General features: G+C 35.9%; 1 protein-coding gene across 2 annotated transcripts in view; it reads left to right on the top strand.

The window, feature by feature from the left end:
- Window positions 1–24,552, top strand: part of Pcca (propionyl-CoA carboxylase subunit alpha) — a 372,170-nt gene that overhangs the window by 159,745 nt on the left and 187,873 nt on the right. For both annotated transcript variants that reach the window (XM_010604603.2, XM_010604604.3), the window contains exon 12: window positions 3,915–4,065. In XM_010604603.2, the coding sequence (XP_010602905.1) occupies window positions 3,915–4,065 (151 nt within the window). The remainder of the gene's footprint in view (window positions 1–3,914; window positions 4,066–24,552) is intronic.

A 24,552-nucleotide genomic window follows, 5' to 3' on the forward strand; every position in this document is an offset into this window, starting at 1 on the left:
CGACTTAGTGAGACGCTGTCTCAAAAACAGGCAAAAAAAACCAAAAAACAAAAACAAAACTTATTTTTATGTGTTATCTAGATTTACTTTTCATTTTATTACCCAAAATGGTTTAATATTAATGTTGACTCTATTTTTATAATTAAGAATTTATTACTTGATATTCCTCCTAATGCATAAAAAAGAGAGACTACTTGAAAAAGAAGTGGGTTTTTGTAGAAGAGAAAGTTGTATAAGCAACTAACTCTTACTTTTACAGCCCTCTAAATCACTAATGTTTCATGGAATTTTCAAAATTTACGCCTTCAGGTTCTCACGTTGGAGAAGGTTTCATAATGTTCATCTTGAATTTTTCCTGCCATGAAACGACTTTCGAGCCATAGTTCTTAAAACTTTTTTGGTTTATTACAGCCTCTTTGGGTTCTTTTCTAGGCCACTTTTCATATGTTTTGTGGAGCCTCATTTCTAAGTTGATGCTGGGTTGGTATTTTTGTATATTCTGATATTCTTAAAACACTAGTTGAATTTACATAGTTATTTTAAATTACCAGGCACTAAACAGTACATCCAGTTATAGCTTAAGTCAGATAGCCAGCATGCCTTGATATAACATATTTATAGTAGGTGTGAATGAGTGAATTCTTAATCACAGGGGAATAGTAAAAACTAAACTCTATTTCATTTATATTAGTATAAATAATTATGGTATGATACAGTAGTTTTTAAGACATGGTCCCCAAGTCCTATGACATGTACCTCACTGAGTGATGAAGGGAAGGGTCTGTGTCACCTTCACTTGATTCTGTGTCCTGTCATTACTTGACCAAAAAGGGTACTTAGATACAGTGGTTTCCAGCCTGAATCTCATAAAAATCCCAGCTTCCACTTGTTGTCCCTTGGAATGCCTACTCTTAAAAATGCCTCTACTGCAGCCAACACAGTCCTGGGACTGGGACATAAGGAAGGGAGAAGAAAAGGTAAAGGAATACTCTTCCCGTGCCCCTGCCCCCTTGTGATTTTAGTAAGGATCCTGGAAGCTGCAGCTTTGATTACTTAGCATGAATCTGTAGTTAGGCCTTTAGCTAGGGAGGCTTGGAAATGTCTTTTTTCCTTCAGTGATTATGTGCTGAGCTAGAATTCTAGGAGTCTTTTGAAACTTTATGTTTTCTTGTCTACCATATCACTTCCAGTTCAGTTAACTTTCTCTTAAAAAACAAAACAAAACAAAACTTATTCAAGTCTTACCAGGAATAGGAATCTTTTACAGACTGGGAACTTTGATTTATGATTTTTGTTTGTTTCTTCTCTCTCTTTAGAGGTGGACATTTTTCATATGAACATTTTATCTATTAACTTAAAAAAAGGAAAATTTCAATCAGAAGGAATAAAAAAAATTTTCGGGGGGGTTTCGAGACAGAGTCTCATGTAGTTGAGACTGACCTGGAATTCACTGTGTAGCCCAGGCTGGTCTCAAACTTGCAGTGATCCTCCTGCCTCAGCTTCCCAAGTGCTGGGATTACAGGTGTGTGCCACCATGCCCGTCTAGGAATCAAATGTTTTGAACCCCCTCCCCCCAAAAAACATGGATGATCATTAACAAAAACTTGATATTTGTGCACTGTAGAAGTAGTTATTAGCTCTGAGAGGAAGAATGTACCACTGTGCTTTGAGGGTAATACTTAGATTTCTATTATCTCTACACCTCACTATTTAGGGTTTATGGTAAGGGAAAGGATAACTTGCTCAACAGCACTGAAATTCTCCATATTTTATGACATTAATATTTAGTTGGGTTGTTTCTTTTGGTTACATTAGTTCTGCCAGCCAGTTACTGAAATGCCGTTGAAACCTTATTCATTAGGTTAATGCAGATCTATGAATTATGAATCAGATTCATGGCACTGAGCCCATTGCTTAATTCTAGTATTACCAAAAGGAGGACAGCATGAAGTACAGTATGTATCCCACTTGTGAAGTAGTATTGCCATCCCCACCCCAACAAGATTAATTTGTTAAGGCTTTAGATATAACTGTCAGTTCATATACATTGAAATAAAATACAAGTTTAAAAGATTAAAAGACATATGGGCAACCAGGCATAGTTGTGCACATCTGTAATCCCAGCTACTGGGTAGCTGAGGCAGGAGGATTGAAAGTTCAAGCCCAGCCTGGAAAACTTAACTTGCTTAGTAAGACCCTGTCTCAAAATAAAAAATACAATGGGCTGGGGATTAAGCTCAGTGCATGGGCCGTGGGTTTGCTCCCCACTACGTGTACACACACCCACACCCCCCCCCCCACACACAGAGGGGGTGGCATGTAGCTGAACCTAGAATGTGAGAAATGAGACAGGAAAGTGACTAGGTCCTTAGTCAAAAAGGGGGAGGGCACATTATAAATTAAAAGAAGCTTAAACTACAAGAAGTCCAAGAAATCCTCTGTATAAATATTTATGAGGTAAAAAAAGATATTTGTGAGGTAATCAAGGGAATTTGGTTGGTAATTAAATACTGACTGACCAGGAATTGTTAGTTTTTATAATGTGATTATGTTATAAAACAATTCTTAGATCATAGAAATGGGAGTTTTTATAGATGGAAAGATATGTAATTTGAGATTTGCTTTAAAAGTGGGCTTGGTAGAGATCTGGACATATATCATAGGTAAAACAAGAATGTTTATATATCAGTAGTTATAGCATACTGGAGACAGGTACATGCGTGTTCTTTACACTTTTCCATAGCAAACATTTAAATCTAAATCTTATTTGAGAATAATCTTATTAGAAATCTTATTTGGAAATAAGATTTGGAGAAACAAATCTGAAATTGCAAGTTATTTGATAACCATTTTTTCGGGGTTTTAAAAAATCATTTTAGTTTTACTTGCCTGCTGGAAGGTGATTTTGATATTTTGAAACAAAGACGTACAGTCAGTTCATCTTATTTGTAGCAGTTGTGTTCTATCAAGACACAGTAAACACTGCATTAGCAAATACTACACTGTTACTCCTAGGGGAAATACAGGGTTCGGATTCTGCAAGCCTCTTTGGTCATAACATTTTAATGTAATGTGTAACATTTTACATTTTATGCAACTGATCAGTACCTAATCTTGTTTTAAGTATGTTTACATTGAAAGGCATCTTATTTAATATTTGTCGTTGATTTTAATATTGAGCTCCCAGTCTAGGCCAACATGACCATAACACCTGCCGTAATGAACCTCATCTCACACATAGGTTTTCTACATGAGGTAGTTCATAGTCTTTTTGTCTTAGGAACACTTGATGGCAAATAAGCACAGTACTCAGGAACCATTTTAAACAGTGGACTCACCAAAAGAAAAACAAAAGTGACACTAAATACACATGGCAGAGGACACTGGTTGAGTATAAGCAGTGAAATAAGACAGAATATTGTCTTGTTCATCTTTAGCATCCTGACAGTCTCAGAGTTTTCCTTTCTGTGTGCTTCACAATGACCAATAAGGGCTGCACTTGTTGAATTTGAGATTATAAATGAATATTAGCAATAAGATAAATTCATAAATATAGCATTCATGAATAATGAGGGTTGACTGTACATGTCAGTTTCTTAGAATTTGTTTTCTCTCACTTTTAGCTTGAAGTAACTCAAAATATATGTTAAATTTTGCTAGTTGAACAGTAGCAAAATTTCATAAATGGATTAAAGTTGTATAATGTGAAAGGTTTAGATGTTTTATAAAAATTTGACAATTTGTTGTGTTGTGCAGAATGCAATAAACACACACTAAAATTTACATAATTCATATAACTTATGGATTCTTGCTATAGTTAATCTATAACGAGGAAATTTTAAAAAATTTATATAATGCACAGAATATAACTTGATGTTTGTTCAAAATGCAGACAATTATTTCTGTATTTGTAGCATTTTTTTAGATACTGAGACTCGAAGAGCTATGGGAGAACAAGCTGTAGCCCTTGCCAAAGCTGTAAAGTACTCCTCTGCAGGAACTGTGGAGTTTCTTGTGGACTCCAAAAAGAATTTTTATTTTCTGGAAATGAATACGAGACTTCAGGTAAGACAAATGTTTTTATTCCTCTCTGTGGCTCCATAATTTACCCCTCTTCGGTTACCCTTTTTTGTTTGCAAACAATTTTTTTTCTAAAAGTTTGTTCTCCAGAAGTTAAAAAATGGGCCAGTAAAGTTTTAAATTTTACACTTGTCCTAAGAAATCTATTAAGAAGAACAGATAAGTATCTGGTTAACTTAAAGGTCTATGTCTAGCCCCTCTGCTTTGTTACTGTTAATACTTCATTTGGAGGGCTGGGGATTTAGCTCAGTGGTTCTGCCACCTGACTTACAAGTGCAAAGTCCCAAGTTCGATCCCAGGTACAAACAAACAAACCACAGAAACTGTGGAAATTCCATTTTGGCTTTTTCTCGAACTTTTCAGAATGAACTGTATCTATTACGGTTCATGTGCTGAGGGAAACTACTCTAGAAAAGTTAAATGCTTACAAAATATGTGGAAGAGATGGGGGAGGAAAGAAGGTAACCTGAGGTGAACTTCCTAGAATGACTCCCATAATGATAGCGCCCCACCAGGCTCCCAGAGGAATTCCAGCCTCTGCTGGTTAGAAAGGTGGGAAATCCAGCAGCTGCCGCTGGATCTGTGGACTTCAGGGACATACTTCCTCAGTTCTAGCCAGTATCTCCAGGCATCACTGGTGGCTTTACTTCCTCCTTCCCTTTCCTCTTTCATTCAAATTGGGAACTATGCACATACAGAATAGTATATAGAGCACAAATGTATTGTTGAAATTATTATAAAGCAAAAACTTCCTATATATTTAGCTGAGTCTAGAAGTACAAAAGTGCAAGCACTTTTTGGCCTGGCCCCTCATTTTCTTCTTTTTCTTAATTCTTCCCCCTCCACTTCTCTACAGCTGTATATTTTGTGGTCTGAATTCTCAACACCTATGTTTCCATCCACTTCTGCCTTTGAATTATGCACACCTAAGCAGCAATATTAGTTTTGCCTGTTTCTCTTTTTAAACTCATGTAAATGTGACCATGGGGAATATATTCTCTTGTGCTTCTTTTTTGAAAAAGATTTTCTTAGCTGGGTGTGGTGGCGGATGCCTATAGTCCCAGCACTCGAGAGGCTGAGGCAGGAGGATCGCTGTGAGTTTGAGACCAACCTGAGCTACATAGTGAGTTCCAGGTCAATCTCAACTACATAGTGAGACCCTGTCTCAAAAAAAAGAAGATTTTCTTGAATTTTATTATCAAATCTCTACTATAGAAATATTGAACTAAAAAGTGGGAACACAATGTGGAAACACTTCACTGGAGAGACAAGATGACACAATGGTTAAAAACCCAAATTGCAGAGCTGCACAATTTTAGCTGTCCTGCTAACGCTGGCTTGCTTTCTTAACATTTTATTTTTGAAATCCAATCAGGTTGTTTTTGTCCCTCCAGTAATGCTTTTCTGAAGACAACATCACTATTTATCTAGTCAATTTCTAAAGATACTTAGTTTCCAATTTTATGGAATTTGTATTTGTTTTCTAGGACTACCTCAACATCTGACTGTAAACTAGGTGGCTTAATGCCACAGAAGTTTATTCTCTCATGATTGAGGAGGCCAGAGTCTGACATCAAGGTGGCAGTGATTTGGTTCCTTCCCAAAGGCTTGGAGAGAAACTCTGTCCCGTGTCTCTCACTTAGCCTACAGTTTTGTGGTTTGTGGCAGTGTGGCTGCAATCCCTGCCTCACTTCTCATCTGACCTTTCCCATCTATCTGTGTTCAGAGTTTCCTCTTTAAGTGTACCAGTCATACTGGACTTCAGGGCCACACAACTCATCTTAATTTGAGTTCATTTGCCAAGACCTTATTTTCAAATAAAATCAGGTTCACAAGTTCTGAATAGATATGACGTTTTAGAGGATTGTAGTCAAACCAGTATACCATTCATAAAACATAGGGGCAGAAAATCAGTTAGTGATCACCTATTACTGGGATAATGGGCTCACAGCCAATGGTAGAGATGGGTAAAGTATACTTGACACCTGAACGGAGCAGCTCTTCCTTCAGGAGGGCTGTAGTAGGGGTGGAGTTGGGAGGGATGGCAGTATTACTCCAGGCAGAAGCTGAGTAGGGCTAGAGGTATTTTTGTTTTTTGTTTTTTGTCTTTTTGCTGTGTTTATTTTCCATATACCCCTGGGTTGCCTAAGGATTTTTTTCAGTTCCTATTCTGCCTTTAGCTTTACAATTTTGCTCTGAGCCTGTGCTTCACATAAGTTTGTCTTTATGCTTATACTCCTTCCCCAGAGGTAAACTCCTCTTTGTTGTTACTGAACCCCTGTTAGCCTGCTAATGGCTGTGGGGGTGGGGAGTGTTCAGTTTTCCTTTATGCCTTTGCTCTGATCAGTTCTTGTGTCCTTGGATTCATGAAGTGGTTTTCTTCAGTGGTCCTGCCCTTTCTCCAGTGAGGAGAATCTAAAGGTCTAAGCCTAAGATGGTTTTTTGCCTCCTTCTCAGTAGTTATCTTCTTTATGGTATGTCTGTCTTCCTCCTTTTACTCTTGAAATATCTGTAGACATTTTACATATGTCTTCATAAACAATGTGCACTTTTTTGGGACAAGTTTAATAATCTTTTTCTTGTATCCAGAGCATTAGTTCTATAGAAAGTTTATGTAATCTCTGATATTTTAGTCAGTCTTGTTTTTGTTTTTGTTTTTGTCTTGTGGAATGAGGAATTGAACTCAGGACCTTGTGCTTGCCGAGCAGGTGCAGTGCCACTGAGCTAAAGCTCTGGCCCCAACTTTTTTGTTTTTTGAGGCAGGGTCCTGGTAGCCTCAGACCAGTGTGATTCTCTGGGACTGTAAGAACTTTCTACTAGCCCCAGTTGGATATATTTGGATTTAAATTTAGTATTGTTTAATGCTTTTTATTAACCTCTATGATTGCATTCATTGCCTGCTTGCCTCCTTTTTCCTCCCTATCCCCATCTCCCTACTTCCCTTGATCTTTCCCCTTTTCTTTTTGTGTTTCTTGCATTTATGATATTTATCATTTAATTTTATAGCTGTACTAGGTTGGGGGCCTTTGAGTCTTTTGATAGACCCTACACATTGCAATGTGTATCATTCAGCAGTTTTTCACTTGCTCCACCATGCCACGAGGAATTTGGAACATTTTAATTCCATTTACCATCTTCTGAGTAAATGTAAAATTATCCTCCAAGGCATTTCTTTTATTAATTTAAATAGTCACTGGTCCTTCCAAACTATGCACAGATTTACCCTTTTGTTAACAGTTTAGATTTAAAATGTTCTCCAGAAATCCAGTGTTTAGGGCTGGGGCTTTTGGAAGGTGATTGAATCATGGGGGCACTGCATGAATCAGAGGATTGATCCATTGGTGAATTCATTGCTAAAGGTGGTAGGGCCTGTTCAGAAGAGATTATGACCTTGAAGGTTGTATTTTGTCTTCAGCACCCTCACCCCAACCCCATTTCCTGACTACCATGAATTAAGCATGTTTGTTCTGCCATGCCTTTCCACAATCCCATTTCTACCTTGGGGCCAGCCAGTAATAGACTGAACCCTCTGAAATCATGAGTCGAAAACAAATTCTCTTTTAAGTTGCAGGTGTTGGGTATTTTCTCCCTGCAATGGGAAAGTAACTAACATATTTTTTCTCTCAATTTGTTCCTAGAAATTTCTTTTAGAGAATACTCTTTTTTTCTTGATTGTCAGTAATTTTATTTTTAGTAATGAAGGGCATTTTTACTTTTCTTAGAATTTTTAGTTTGGCCAGTGTTCATATCTACTTACTGAAAGTACTGTCTGGCTATTTCCAGAGTGACTTTTACTTTTGTTCTATTGTCTACTTATAATTACTGTGTTTGTTTTGACAGTTTATAAATGTTTTTACTAGCTTTTATTTAGCTTTTCTCTGACATATATACTTGAATTCATTGAATCTTTTGAGTCTGTGGATTAATGTCTTTCAACATTTTTCTGAAAAATTTCTATCATTTCTGACATAACCTCCTCTTTTTTTTTTCCTCTTATTGGGAATTGAACTCAGCACCTTGTGTTTGTAAGGCAGGCATGGTGCCACTGGCTAAATCCCTGGCCCCAAAACCTCTTCCTTTTCGTTCTGTGTTTTCAATTTAGAATTTCTTAATGTAATTGTTGTTTCTTTTCTTTGATATTTTTCATCATTTTGGTAATTTCTTCTGACCTTTTCTTGAGCTGCATTTATTTAATTAATCACTCATTGGATTTCTGATTTCAGTTCATATTTCAGTTCTAGAAATTCTGTTTTAAATTTTATTTTATGAAAAAATAAAAATAAAATAATTTCTTAATAAATGAGAAATAATAGTTAATACCCTGTATCATCTTCAATGATCTTTCTCAGAGGCAAAAATGATTCTCTCTGGCAAAGATAAAACAAACAGATAACACAAAACTTTCTTTTCAGTGAACTAAGAAAAATTAGCAGCATAAATGAAATGAATTAGCATATGTATTAAAATTCTTCTGATACAGTGGAATAGATAATTGAAGAAATTATTTGAACTTCTCCCCACTTCCTGTTTATCTTTTATCTTGCTCTTCATTTGTGTGTATATGTATTGTTTCTCATTATAAGAGAAGCTCTTAGTTCTAGAATTTTAATTTTTTTTAAAAATACAATTCAATGCTTTTTGTCTTCTCTCATCATCTATCCAGAATTTTGACTTTGGTTATTTCTTTGAGCACAATTGGCTTAGTTGTTTTGTAGTATGTGATAATTTCCATATGTGAAGTCTTATGACTTTTTTGTATTCTGTGTTGCTTATGCTTTTTTTTTTTTTTTTTTGGTTGAGCTGTTTAGTTACTTGAGTGAATTGTTATCTCTGACTATATACTGGTTATTTAAAATTTTGTTTTTAGGGCCAGGGATTTATCACAAGAGGCACCATTGCCTGTCTTGCAAGCATGAGGGTTCTGAGTTTGATCCCTGGTACTGAAAAAAATTTTTTTGTTTTTATTAATATATGAAAACTTAGTTCTTTCTTATAAAGATTTAAACATTTTCTTTCTTTCTTTCTTTCTTTCTTTCTTTCTTTCTTTCTTTCTTTCTCTCTCTCTCTCTCTCTCTCTCTCTCTCTCTCTCTTTCTTTCTTTCTTTCTTTCTTTCTTTCTTTCTTTCTTTCTTTCTTTCTTTTCTTTCTTTCTTTGCTACTTGCCTGCAAACAATAGTATTTTGTCACTACAGCAGTCCAACTTCGAAGTGTGAGGTTCCTTGACCTCTGAGGAGGTTATAGAGCAGCCTACTACAGTTCCTGAAAATGGTTCATTTTATTCCAGTTCATATTTGTCTTGATGTTGCATTCATTCATGGGGTCCACTACAAGTGGCAGATAGTTTATTAATTTTCTCAGTTTTCATGATTTTTTCATCTTTGTGGTTGCACTTTCAGTTTCTTAATGCCACCAAAGTATAGCTTAGAGGCAAATGCCTTTAGGGCAAAAATGGTGTTCTCTGTCAGGTTTACATCTTTTGCATTTCGGCTAATAATTTCTTCCTGTATTCTTACTCTTTGATGTTTTTATGCTGACACCTCTCTCCCCCATCTGTTACATAATCCCCAGTAACTGGAAGTACTGGTCCCAAGCTGATGGCCTTAGAGGAAAATCATGCCTGTGGATTAAATTTATATCCTAACCCACAACACCTTCCCCCCAAACGGTAATGGGTGGTAGAATCATGGCCTGTGTTTCACTACTGCCTTTCTTTTTCCTTCCAAATTTCATGCACATGTACTTCCTTGACACATCTGGAACCATACCAGCTGCAAGGAGAACCTCAGCTTCATGAAAGTATAATAGGGTTTTCTGCACCCTAGAAGGAATTTGGTGGGCAGATTGAGTACCATTCCGCCATTTTCACATGAATAAAATCAGCCAAATTTTAATTTATAACTTTTGTAAAAACTTAAAAATGTAATTGTTACAAATTATAATGTATAATTATCAAGTAATAGAGTTGTCATTCATTTACCATGGCAAAATTGATGTATCTAGATATATTTTGAGACCAGTATCATAATTATCTGCAGAATTTATATAATGGGTAACTTAATAGTTGCTACTCAGAACTTAACTTCTGTTAAAATAGCTGTGACTACATTTTGTTCTTATTAGGAATAACAGAATTTTGCCTTTTGGAGATTAATTTGATTTTGATTAAAATATGTCTTTATAACTATTTGTATCTAATGAGATAATTAGCTGAGAAATCATGTTTTTAAAAAAAGTTAAAGTGGAGATTTTAGTATATCATGATGAAAATAATACTGGGTAATATGATTCGGAAACAAATTTGAAGTGTCAAACATTTGTATTTGATTCCACACATGAGATACAATATTGTTTAATGGTGGTACTAATAGTATTTGTGGAATTAAGGACAATTTGTTATTGTGTTCTCATTTTGTTTTGTTTTAAGACGGGATCTCTCTTTTGGTGCCAAGGTTGGCCTGGAACTGTAGGGTCAAGCAACCCTCATGCCTCAGCCTCCCATGTAGCTTAGACTACAGGCTTGTGCTACCATTCCCAACTCATAGTATTGTGTGTTTATGTGCTGCTGTTTATTTCTGACTTTTTTTCCCCTCAGTCTGTAAGTTTGTCTCACAGTTATTTTTGTATAAAATCCAACAGTTGGAGCTGGGGATTTAGCTCAGTGGTTCTGCTGCCTGCCTCACTAATACAAATACCTCGCTAATACAATCCCCAGTACCAAAAAAAAAAAAAAAAAAAAAACAAAAAGTCCAACAGTTGATATTTACATGAAATACTTCCATGCAATATGTGAAATCATCTAGGTTCGTGTTGTGTTTTGTATCTTGGATAGCTTGCCAGAAATTATATTCTAAACCTTCAAAAACTATTATAAGTAAATTCCAGGGGAAAATCAAATTTGAAAAGATTTCATCACATTAAATGTGATAGTCCCTAATTTTAATGCTATTTCATTTCATATTTTGATACATTTGTCACCCATTTAATGTTTAATCGTATTCTTTTCTGTTGTCTATTCACTTGCTGTGACTGTGCTCCTTTCAGTTGCCAGGAAGAATTTACTTTTTACTTTTAGCATGTGTCTGTATGCAGGGTTATTTGGTGGCAGAAGCTGTTGCTGCATGGGAACATGAGCATCATCTCAGACTTTATAATTGCAGAAAGTTATTCTTGCATATACTCTCTTGCGTTGCTTTCTGATATCGTTTAAACAATTCAGATATCCTTTTTATAGTAGATTTTCTCTTTCAGATTTCTTCACTAACCTTAAATTATAAAGCTTGAGGCACATTTATCAAATTCTTTGGCTCCCATGTTATATCTTTTTTTTTTTTTTTTTTTTTTTTTTTTTCAACTGTTTCACATCGTCCTTTGGGGTATCTGCTCCCTTGTTTTTTTTTTTTTTTTTTTTTTTTTTTTTGGTACCAGGGATTAAACGCAGGTCTTTGTGCTTGCGAGGCAGGCAGCGGAACCACCCTATCTTATATCTTATCTCTAAGTAGTGTTTCATTTTGAGCCAGGACTGTACTTTTTTTTGTTCTTTTATTTATTTTTGTGTAAAATTTCCTAACTGAGCTGTCACTTTTTTGAGCTTCAGAACTCCCCCCCGTAATAAAAATGTGAGTAGCATCTTTACTAATTTCCTTATGAGTGAAATTTGAAATAACAAATACCATTTCTCCATGTGAAGCTAGGCCACCGATTCCAATACATGAATACTTGGGTCAGTGAGCTGGTTTTGCTCTCAGACTGATCCGTTTATGTATTAGAATTATCTCTTATCTCTGCTAATCTTACATATATTTACATTATAAAGTTTGTAAGTCACTACTTTGTATTACTGTCATTGCTTAAATATAAAATTAAATACTTTTGCCTCATAGTGCAAGTTTCTTTTTGTGGTCTTATTTACTTTTGGCCAGGTCTTGCTTTGTTGCCCAGGCTTGCCTCACCCTCCCAAGTAGCTGGGACTATATGCAGGTGTCATTGTGTCCAGTTAGGGACTCTTGTCTTTTCCCTGATGAGCCTTTTGGTTCAACCTCTGTGCCTTGTATCATATCACTCCTTTTGCTTGCAGTGTTCTTGTTTCCCTTCTTGTGGGGCCACTCCTGTGTTCATCTGGCTATAGACCCATGCACCTCTTTCCCTGTCTCATCTCTCATTCATCTTACTCTCAGCACCTGAAAAATGGATCGCTGGAATAGTACTTTTTCAAAAAGTATAATTTGAGAGCTGGGGATTTAGCTCAGTGCTTCTGCCGCCTGCCTTGCAAGCACAAGGGCCTGAGTTCGATCCCCAGTACCAAAAAAAAAGAAGTATAATTTGAGCTGGGGTTGGTGGTACACACCTGTAACACCAACAGTCTGACATAGGAGGACTGAAAGTTTGATTCTTGCCTACACAGTTAACAAGATTGAATCTTGAAAAAAAAAAGGGATAGTGATGTAGCTCAGTGTGGAGGCCCTGGGTTCAATTCCCAATATGGGGATGGAGAAAGATTTGATATGTGTGGGTTTAGACTATTCTAAAGGAATAGTATGCCTTTTATCATTGTATAATATCCTGATCTTGCTTAAAGGTTTTAATACTAAATTCCACTTTAAATTATATTATAGTTCCTCCTTTGTTTTTATTTGCTTGATCATTGATTTCAAAGGTTTCTTTATAATTCTTTTAAATCTCTTAATTTCTTTGCTATCGCTTTGTTTTCTGAGCTTAAAAAAAATTTAAAAAACCCAACAAAATATTCTTGTAGTATAAAAATTTAGTTCTTATTTTTTGATGCTTGATTTTATAATTGTTTAGTAATTAATACTGCTTTTGTTTCTGCTGTCTTTTTCTTCTCTTTGTTGCTTGAATTACATTGATACTTTTCTTGTTTCCCATTGAGAAATGGAATATTCTGTTGTTCATTTAAATTTTGTTTATATTCATTGTTCTATATAGACATTGTTTCTTTTTGTAGGTGATGTAATTAGCTGTCTGACTTTCCAGCACTAAAGATTTGCTGTGATAATTCTGTACATCTGAAGTATTTTTACTTTCCCTTGTAGTTTATCCTGTTTCCAACGTTCTTTTATAGCATATGGGTATATGGTATATATTCATATGAATCCCCAGATACATTTTTTGTTATTTACGATACCTTCTCCATCTTTTTTATTTTGGAGATTTCTGCTCTAGTTCCTTTGTTTGTTTAGGATTTTTTTTTTTCTTGAAACTTCCTCAGCTGAAGTATGTAGAAGGGGTGCTCTGAAATGCCACATTCTCCAATTTTCCTTTTTAGGCTTGAGAAGTAAATGGTATTTTAATTTAATATAGGATTCTGGGTTCAGATTTTTATCTTCAGTAGTTTATGAATTCCACTGTGTTCTAGTGTCTAGTTTTAAGTCTGCTATAATTCTGATTTCTTTTCTATTGTAGATGTCTGAAAGCTGGCCAAATTTTCTTTTAATCATTGGAATTCAGGTATTTTTCTTTTCCAACCAGGGTATGTCTAGGTGTGTGTCCATATCCATTGACTCTGACTTTTATTTCATGTCCTCTTTTTTGTTTCGTTTTGTTTTGTCTTTGGTACTGGGGATCGAAGTCTGGTCCTTGCTCTTGCAAAGCAGGTTGTGAAACATTCAGCTAAATCCTTGGCCCCCTCTTTTTGTTTTGCAAAAGGTTGGGTGGTCCTCGCACCCCCACTCTTCATGTGGCCTATACGGTCCTAATTCTGAATGGTTATTCTTTCCCTGGCAGGTAAACCCCATAGTGCAGTTTTGCCGTGATTGATTTTGGATTATCAGTACTGGATTCTGCATGAGGTTTTCTAAGTGGCAGCAGTCCTTCAAGAGGTTGAAGACATGCTGACCGTATCTGTCCTGGGAACTGGGACAGCATGATGTTTCCTGGCATTATTCTCATTGCAAGGGCAGAATTTAGCTTAGTTTTATGACTGTGAACTCTTAGCAAAGATAGTAGGGCCCCTTCTAGAGCCTTAATTTTCTCCCCAAGTTGCTACGGATCTCTGCAGGCTGAGCTGACTGTGTGATCTGGTCCTTTCACATTCTTCTCTGGAGTCCTCCTGAAGGAAACCCACAAGGTGGCCAGCATTCTTGTTTCCAATCTTCCCCCAGATCTCCATTTTTCCTACCTTCAGCTACTCAGTGACCTTGGGGAGCTAGAGGGCATAAAGTTTGGAGGAGAGAGATAGTGAGCCAGGCTGGATTTATCATCTACCAGAGCAGGTCTATTCTAATTTCAGAGTAGTTTAAATTTTTTAAATATTCCTTGTCTTTCCAGACTCAAAAAAACAATTTTTATGGAGAATTATAGAGCAATAGATTTATAACTAATTTATTTTTCTAACAAAACACTTAATTGAACTAAAAAGTTACATATCACACAATCCACAAACTGTAAATGCAATATTCAGTAGATTTCAGTGCATTAACAGAGTTGTACCACTATAACTGTAATCACATTTAGGTCATTTTGTTATCCAAAAGGAAAAGACTCTAGTCCTTAACCATCATCTCCTAACACCCAGCCCCCCAGTCTAGGCAACCATTGAGCCACCCTCCACCCCCGAAGACTTTCCCACTGTGGGAACTTACTTCCTTTTCTTTTCTTCAAAGTAGACCATGCTCAAACATCAACAAAAATGTCCAACATATCCAAAGAAATATAAATCCTGCAATGTTAGCTCCCACACCACATTAGAGTGAAACCAGAGGCTGACAACAGAAACATACTTAGAATATACTTTTTTCTTTATATTTTCTCTCTCCTCTTTCCCATTAAATTTTTCACACAAAGGAAATCATATGATGTGCAAGTTTTTGTGTCTGATTTACTTCACTTAACATTGTAGTCTCAAGGAGCATTTATTTCCCTACAAATGCCTTAAGTTTATCTTTCTTAACTGCAGAGTAATACTCCATTGTGCACAGGTACCACATTTTCTTTATCCATTCATCTGTTGGTGGGCATATAAGCTGATTCCAAGATTTAGCTGTTACGAATTTTGTTGCTAAAAGCATGGGAGCACATATATCACTGTGGCATGATATTTTTAACTCTTTTGGGAAGATACACAAAAGGGGACTAGCTGGTCAAATGGGACTTCCAATCCCAAAACAAGGTTTATTTGGCCTTTTTAAATTATCTTATTGAGTTTATTGGTGCTTTTTAAGTATACAGTACAGTTATATTCATAATTGGGATCTTGTACCTTTACATCATGTATCTTGGTTCTTATTGTTTCCCCTACCCCTTGCTCTCCTTTCACCCCCTGCACGCTTCCCTATTTACAAAGACTTTGTTTCCATTTTTTCATTTTCTCATATTTTTTATTTTTTCTTCTATCATTTCCCCTACCCTTCCCACTTCCCCTACTCCTTTAAACCTTTTCTTCCTATTTCACATTATCAGTTATACAATTTGAACCTTATTTATACTTTTAGTTTTTCAGACCAGAGAAACTAGTTGGTATTAACACATGTGTGTCCTATTTATTTCACTTGAGCGTGGCCTCAGTGTGCATCCATTTAGGTATAAATGTCTCTAGTTTCTCATTCTGGCTGAGTAATACTCCATTTTATAGAAAAAACACATCTTATTTATCCAGTTTCCATTTGATGGGCAGTTGCGCTGTTTCCAAGTTTTAGCTATTATACTCTGTGCCACTGTAAACATGGGTGAGCATATATCACTGTGGTATATGATTCTTTTAATTCTTTTGGGAAGATACCCAGCAGGGGAATAGCTGGGTCAAATGGGACTTCCAATCCTAGTTGTTTAAGGTATCTCCATATTGATTTCCACGGTGGTTGCACCAGTCTGCACTCCCACCAACAATGAAGAAAGGGTCCTTTCTCCCCACACCCCCGCCAGCATTTGTTATTGGTTGATTTCTGGATAGCAGCCATTCTTTTTGGGGTGGTGTGGAATCTTAGTGTTGTTTTCATCTGCCTCTCTCGAATGACCAGTGATGTGGAACATTTTTTCATATATTTATTTGCTGATTTTACTTCTTTGCTTAGAAATGTCTGTTCATTTCAGATACCCATTGAATTGGATCTTTGTATTTGGGGGTCTTGAGTTTTTTGAATTCTTTATATATTCTACAAAGTAGACTTTTGTCTGAGGAACAGCTGATAAAATTTTTTTCCCACATTGTAGGTTGTCTTTTGGCTTTGTTGATGGTTTCTCTTAAAGTGCAGAAGCTTTTTAAACAGATGAGGTACCAATTGTTGATTCTTTGTGCTAGTCCATGCTACTGAGAATTTGTTCGTAAAGTCTTTTCCAATGCCAGTGTCTTCAAGAGTTCTACCTATCTTATCTTCCAACAAGTTTAGTGTTCTATTTTAATCTTTAGATCTTTAATCCACTTCGATTTTAGTTTAGTACATGGTGAAAGACAGGGGTCTAGTTTTAATCTTTGGCAGGTTGAAATCCAGTTTTTCCAACACCATTTATTAAAGAGGCTATCTTTCCTCCAGTGAGGATGGTTGGCTCCTTTGTCAAAGATTTGGTAGCTGAGTATGTCTGGAGTTGTTTCTGCATCTTCTAATGTATTCCACTGATCCTCTGGTCTGTTTCTTTGCCATTACCATGCTGTTTTTATCACAGTGGCTTTGTAGTATAGTTTCAAGCTGGGGACTGTGATACCTGCTGTCATGTCTCTGATGCCTAGAATGGGTTTTGCTCATCTGTGTCTCTTCTGGTTCCAAATTAAGTTTTGTATTGTTTTCTCTAGTTCTGTGAAATATACTGTTGGGATTTCAATTGGGATTGCATTGAATCTGTGTAGCAGTTTTGGAAGAATAGCCATTTTCACTGTATTGGTTCATCCTATCCAGGAACAACGAATGTGTTTCCATTTTCTTATATCCTCTTAGATCTCTTTTTTCAGAATGCTGTGCTTTTCAGTGTAGATGTCTTTTGCCTCCTTCATTAGACTGATTCCTAGATATTTCATTTTTTGGATGCTATTGTAAAAGGAATTGTTTCCCTAATTTCTATCTCAGTGATTCTGTTATTTGTGTACAAGAAGGCAGTTGATTTTTTGAGTGTTTACCTTGTATCCAGTTACTCTAGTGAATCTGTCAATTAAGTCTAGAAGTCTTTTGGTGGAGTTTTTTGGGTCTTCTATGTCAAGTATCGTATCATCAGTAAATAATTACAGTTTAATTTCTTTTTTCTTTTTTTTTTTTTAACTCAGGTCCTTGTGCTAGCGAGGCAGGCGGCAGAACCACTGAGCTAAATCCCAGGCCCGACAATTTAATTTCTTCATTTCCTATCTTTATTGCTTTTATTTCTTTCTCTTGTCAATTGCTGTGGCTAATGTTTCTAGAATGGTATTGAATAGTAGTGGTGATAGTGGACATCCTTGTCTTGTTCCTGATTTTAGTGTGAAGGTTTTCCATTTTTGACATTTAGTATGACGTTGGCTGTTGGTTTTTCATAGATAGCCTTTGTCAAGTTGAGATAAAGACCATTTATTCCAGTTTTCTTCAGGGTTTTCATCATGAATGGGTATTGAATTTTGTCGAGTGCTTTTTCTGCATCTATGGAGATGATCATATGGTTTTTTTGTCCTTGACTGTGTTAATGTCTTGTATCACATTTATTGATTTATGCTTGTTGAACCATCCTTGCATCCCTGGGATAAATCCAGCTTGGTCAGTGTGTATGATCTTCTTGATGACCCCCTGTATTCTGTTTGCCAGTATCTTATTGAGGATTTTTACATCTGTGTTCGTTAGGGAGATTGGCTTGTAATTTTCTTTTTTGGTTGGCTCTTCCCCTGGTTTTGGAATCACGGTAATGCTTGCTTCCAGGATTGAATTTGGAAGTATTACTTCCCTTTCAATTTCATTGAAAAGTTTAAAGAGTATTGGCAATAGTTCTTCTCTAAATGTTTTGTAGAATTCAGCAGTGAAATCCACAGGGTCTGGGCTATTCTTTGTTGGTAATTTTTAAATTACATTTTCAATTTCACTGATTGTAGTTGGGGTGTTTAAAATTTTTACATCTTCTTTGTTCAATTTTGGTAATTCATATGTGTCTAAAAATCTGTCCATTTCTTCTGTTTTCTCCATGTTTTTAGAGTACAGTTTCTTGAAATGTAGGTATTGATGATCCTCTGGATTTCTACTGGATCTGTTGTGACTTCACATTTTCATTCCTGATTATATGAATTTGAGCCTTTTCTTTCCTTTTTTTCTGAGGTTGACTAAGGGTTTATCAGTTTTATTTATTCTTTTGAAAAAATCAACTCTTCAACTTATTGATTTTTTTGTATCATTGATTTTTGCTCTGAACTTTATAATTTTCTTCCTTGTACGAGTTTTGAGTTTGTCTTGTTCTTCTTTTTCTAGGAATTTAAGATTCAGTATTAGCCTCTTTATTTGAGATTGCTCTGTTTTCCTAGTGTTGGCATTCACTGCTATGAACTTTCCTCATAGAACTGTTTTCTTTGTGTCCCATAGATTCCTGAATGTTATATTGGCATTATCATTTATTTGTAAAAGCTGTCTAATTTCTTCTGTGACCCATTGGTTGTTCAGGAGAGCGTTATTTAATTTCTATGTGTTTGTGAAGTCCTTGTGGTTTCTTTTGTTTTTGATCTCCAGTTTATTTGCACTATAGTCTGATAATATGTATGGGATAACTTCATCTCCTTTGCATTTACTTAAACATATTCTATGAGCTAGTATGTGGTCTATTTTGGAGAATGACCTGTGTGCAGCTGAAAAGAATGTATATACTGATTTGGTGGGGTGGAACATTCTATAGACATCTGTTAAGTCCATTTGTTCAAAGGCTTGGTTCTGTTTTAGTATTTTGTTGTTGATTTTTTGCCTGGATGACCTGTCTGTTTGTGACAGTGAGGTATTGAAGTCCCCCACTACAATTATATTAGTATATATTTGGTTTTTCATGTCCCTTAGTATTTATTTTTTATAGTTGGTGGCATTAGCATTCGGTGCATGTATATTTATGATTATTATCTCTTCCTTTGGATTGTTCCCTTTACAAAGATGCAGTGACTTTTTTCATCTTTCTTAGTTAGTTTTGATTTCCCAGAACCATTTATTAAAGAACTGTATTTCTTCCAGTGAAGAGATTTGCCCTTTTTGTCAAAAATTGTGTACTTTAGTATGTCTGAAGTTGTTTCTGTATCTTCTTTTCTGTTCCATTGATCCACAAGTCTGTTTTTTTTTTGTTTCGTTGTTTTGTTATTTTTTTGATTTGTTTTGTTTGCCGATACCATGCTGTTTTCATAACTTTAGCATTGGTAGTATAACTTGAGGTCTGAGATTGTCATTCTTCCTCCCTTGCCTTTGCTGCCTAGAACTGCTTTTGCTATTTTAGGCCTCTTTTGTTTTAAATGAATTTTAAGATTGTTTTCTTCAGTTCTGTACAAATACCAATACCAATGGTATTGTTTTGTTTTGTTTTTAGTACCGGGGATCGAATTCAGGTCCTTGTGCTTTCCAGGAAGGCAGCAGAACCACTGAGCTAAATCCCTGGTCCTGGTATTGGTATTTTGATTAGAAGTACATTAAATTTATATGACAATTTGGGGCTATGACCATTTTTAGTTATATTTGTTTTGCTAATATAGATTTGTAACTAATTTGTAAAATTCTCTTCTGGGAAGGGAACCTGGGCAAAAATTGACCTTTTCTGAAATTGGACAAACATGGTTCTCAGGGAGGATAGAGCCAGCCAGAACTAAAATTTTGTGGCACATTTGAAGTAAATTTCCTGGGAAACCAAGGATAGAAAGTAGAGCTTGTTAATGCCTTCTCATATTATTTGCTAAGTTGTATTAGAAAGTTGCAGGAAACAAGTTTTTGTTAAACAAATGTGTGTGGGAGATAAGTTTGCCTGGCACTTAGAGTTAGGGTTTGGTTTTGAAGTTGTTAAACAGTTTTGCTCTTTTTGATTTCTGGACTTTTATTTATAATTTAATTTTCACATTCCTTGTCCTATTAGTTTGCTAGGGCTCCTGTGACAAAGAAGCCTAGACTAGGTGGGTTAAACAACAAAATTAACTTTTTCTCATAGTTTTACAGCTTAGATGTCTCAAATCCAGGGGTCAGCAGGCCTCTCTTCTTGGCTTGACCATGATCTTTCCATTATGAGGTGTGTGTCTGTGTCGTAAGCTGTTCGTATAGAGAACTCAGTCACAGTGGATTAGGATCCACTCTAATGACTCCATTGAAACTTATCTCTCTGATGACCCTTTCTCCAAATAACAGTTATACTCTGAGCAATTGGGGCTAGAACTTCACTATATGAATTTGCAGATGGCACAATTCCATCTGTAATAGCTCCCTTTTCCTTTTTTCCTGTTTATTCCTGTGCAGGTCAACAGGAGAGCCCCATAATAGAATCTGCACTATTTTCATAGCTCCTCTTGAATATAGCCATTATTTTCAAGGTGAGTTTACAAGAATGGTCTGTTGGGGCCTATTTCCCAACATGCTTTTTGTCTTTGATTCCTATGGATCAAAATCTAACAATTTCAGATCTTTATTTTGAAATCTGATATTCTCAGGAGGTATAGCTTCAGAGTTTTAGTAGGTACACGTTAGATTCTGTTCTGGACAAAGAATCTTTCTGAATAGAAAGAGCAGAACCAAAAATAATGGCATCAGTTATCCTTTCAGGCTGGAGTAATAACAAAATAAAAAGATAGAGACCTATTATGCCAAACACCATTCTGCAAGTCAGTTTTATATAAGAGCATAATTTCCTCATATTTCAACAATTTAAGCTCAAAAAGGTGACTTATACCAACTGACTCTTTCTAGCATCTGCAGCTTACACTTGATGTAATAAAGATGTCACTTAAAAGTATATTCATTGAGGGCTGGGAATTTAGCTCAGTGGTTCCACCCCTCAGAAGTGCAGTGTCCCAAGTTCAATCCCCAGTACCCCCCAAAAAAGTATTTTAATTGAAAATAACATTATGTGGATATATTAAAAATCTTACTCATGTCAGGGATTTAGCTCAGTGGTGCCATGCCTGCCTTGCAAGTACAAGGTCCTGAGTTTTATCCTGGGTACAAAAACAAAAACAAAACCCCAAAATTTACTTGTCTCTTACTGAGTATATTATGTGTGTCATGTGCCTTTTCTGTAAAATGGCAGTGGAGTTTTAAGAGTGTGTGAACATGGAGGGATTTTGTAAGTTTCAGCACGTCATACAAATGTTAGTTATGGTAATGTACACTGGATTTTATACTTTTGGGAGCAGATTTTGCTTTGACTAAGCAGTTGTGCCACCACTGACTAGATACTAAACAAGAAGAGCCAAAAATTCCTCCATGCAAGGAGCATCAACTATTTCTAATTGTCCTCTGTCTCCACAAGGCCAAGTTAACTCACCTTCATCTATTCTCCTTTTGTCCACAGTCTTTTTCCTCTCCTAGATGCCCATGGTGTTACTTTTCATTTCAGGTTAACTATAAGTATGTAATTAAAATTTTTCTGGCTCTTGCTCCCCTTGAAGAAAACTTGCTTATTATTGAGTTATCTATTTTTAATGTTTTAGGAACTATTTATATTACAATAACATATTTCAAAGGGTAGGTAAGAGAAATCATTAAGTGAATTATCTCCTGTTGGACAACTATTTTGAACACAGCAGGAGGATTCTGACTGAAGAAAAGCATGTTGATCAAGTCAGATATTTTTATTTTAATCATATTTGTAATAAGAAAAACAAAACTATTATAAATAATGTTGCTTTTACGTTGACTAACTTTTATGTATTTGAAATAATTTCAAACTTTTTATAGAAATTTTGCAAAAACAAGGAAATTTTGAACTCCCTTCACTAATAAGTGTCACATTTGTCTCATCTTTCTATCAATCTCTACACTGTATGCATATCCACGCACAAGTGTATTCCTTCCTTGCAGCATTTCAGAATAAATTGTAGGCCTGGTGTCTCTTTACTCCTAAATATGTCCGTATTTCATAAAAACAGGAAACATTTTCTACAATATCTGTCATTCTATCATACAATCATCCTATCCAAGATTGCAATCATATTTTATGAGTTGTTTCACTAATGCTTTTTACAGTAAAAGAAAATATTATGTCTAGGATCATTTACATTTAGTTACTACCTCCTTATTCTTTTTAAATCTGGAACAGTTTCATAGTCTTTTTGTCAGTTACGGTCTTGATACTGTTGAAGAGCCCTTTCAGGCTGGTCTGTTAACCCACAGTGGATTCCGTCTTTGCCTTTTGGGTAGGATACTCCACAGTGAGGTTCCTCTGTGTCTGTGAACACCAAGCTGGAGCCACCGACGCCTGTTTATCCTGGGACTGGAGACGTTAGTTTGATTAAGGTGGTGTCTTTGGCATTTCCCTACTGTACAGTTACTATGTTTCCCCTTTTCATTAATAAAGCATTCTATAGGGAGATACTTTGAAACTCTGTAAATACCTCATCAGTCTTTCACTCACTAGTTTTGGCCTGCTTCCTAGTTTGTATTCAGTGAGGTATAAAGCTAAAGATACAGTGCAGTGTCAGAATTTATGATCAAAATTTTTAAAGTCGTGAAGGTAGATAACAACACCAGGCCAGAAAGGTTTACTTTTTCTGGATTCATTACCACTGAAATGAAGCACTCATAAATGAAGCAAAACCTAATTCCCCTCACTGTTGCATTTGGCAGGCTGAGTTCTTTTTTGGGTGATCTATTTTATAGAGACAAGAGAGAGTGGCAGAGAAGTCTAGAGACACTAATAGTAATAACAGCTCAATGGCATTAAGAAGACAAAACTAAGGGTATTTATTGACACATCTATCTGTGTAGCTTAGGATAGACTTGAACTCTTACATTGAAGGGATTGTCCTGTGCAGCCGGAGCTATAGATGTGTGCCACTGTGCCAACCTCAGACAAAATTTCATTTATAAACTTCATTCTATTAAAAAAAAGCTAGCCATTTGTGATCATTTTATTTGGCTATATAAAACTACACAGTTTCATTTGACTCCTTGAGCATGATTATGTCCTATGATTGCATTTGATGATTGTAGTTTTTTCATGATCAGCTGGGGTATCACCAAATCAGTACAAACTGATTTATTAACTGTTGTTAGACCAAAGTATGGCAATACCTTGGCGAATATATTTCAACCCAAAATTTGTCTTTGAGAATTCAAAATGCTAACTTGGTAGGACTTCACCTCTTTCTTTTGTCTTGTCTTTTTCTTTCTTTCTTTCCTTCTTTTTTTTTAATTTTATTTTTTTTAGACAGGTCTTACTGTGTATTTCAGGCTGGCCTTGAACCCACAGTGATTCTCCTTCCCCAGCCTCTTGAGTGCTGGGATTAAAGGCAAGCACCATCACACCTGATATTGTCCCTTTCTTATATGTATAATTTTTACAGGTTTGAGTAGGGCTTTTTTTGCTGACTAAATCACAAGATTTGTATTCTTCAATGTTAGTATATTAATCTACAAGATAAATTTAAGCTAACTGGTGAATTGCTTATTCATGTGTTTTTTTGTTTTTGGATTTTTTTTGTGGGGGTAGGGAAAACATCAAGCCAGATTCTCAAAAATTTGCTTAGTGAGAATGGAGCACAATAAGGGTATGTTTTGAAGGTTTAAGGAATTGTTTTTAAAAGTATCTTCTGAGGAATTCTTAACCCATAAAGATAACTCTGCAAAGGTAGAAAGAAGTATACAAAATCTTCACTTTAGAGAGCTGCAAGACACCTGATACACTAATGACTGTTTTTCTTATGAAACCTGTTAAACTTAGATTAATTTAATGTTTCCCCCCAAAAGAGACATAGGGACAGCCACTTTCCCCATTAACACCATCCTCAGAACAGATGTTGCTAGCACCAGACTGCTGTGGTTTTCTTAGAGTTGGGACCAAATGCACTTTGGTTTACCTGACACAAGTCTTTGACACTCCCTTTTCTTTCTATAACCTTTGTTTTAGTTAACCATCTTCTCTCTTCCTTTCCTCCTGTTCTCCCCTCCCCTCCCCTCCTGTCCTCTTTCCCTCTCTTGTTCTTTCTTCCTGCCTACTAAAGATGTTTTCAAAATTTCTGTTAAGCTGTACTTTGACCTGGGAGCCACTTTCTTCCTTTGTATTATTTCTGTTAGCTATTGAGTTTAACTTGTAAAGGGGAGCTATTACTAAAGTCTTGGGACTGAGGGAGTAATATGATTTGAACAATTTTACCCTTTCGATTCCTGATGATGAAGATGATGAAGAATTCAGAATCTAGGTCTGGGGATTTAGCTCAGTGGTTCCACTGCCTGCCTAGCAAGTGCAAGGTCCCAAGTTCGATCCCTGGTACAAAAAAAAAGAAAGAATTCAGAATCGTAAGGCAGCATTTCACATATCTTATTAAATACCTTTAGGATTTTATGCCTGTAGAAAGCTTTCTTTCAAAAATGTTTAAAATGACAAGTTCTACTCTAAAGAAGATATATA

Source organism: Fukomys damarensis, unplaced genomic scaffold (assembly GCF_012274545.1).
Source record: "Fukomys damarensis isolate Sample0158 unplaced genomic scaffold, DMR_v1.0_HiC HiC_scaffold_6, whole genome shotgun sequence".
NCBI classification, from domain to species: domain Eukaryota; kingdom Metazoa; phylum Chordata; class Mammalia; order Rodentia; family Bathyergidae; genus Fukomys; species Fukomys damarensis.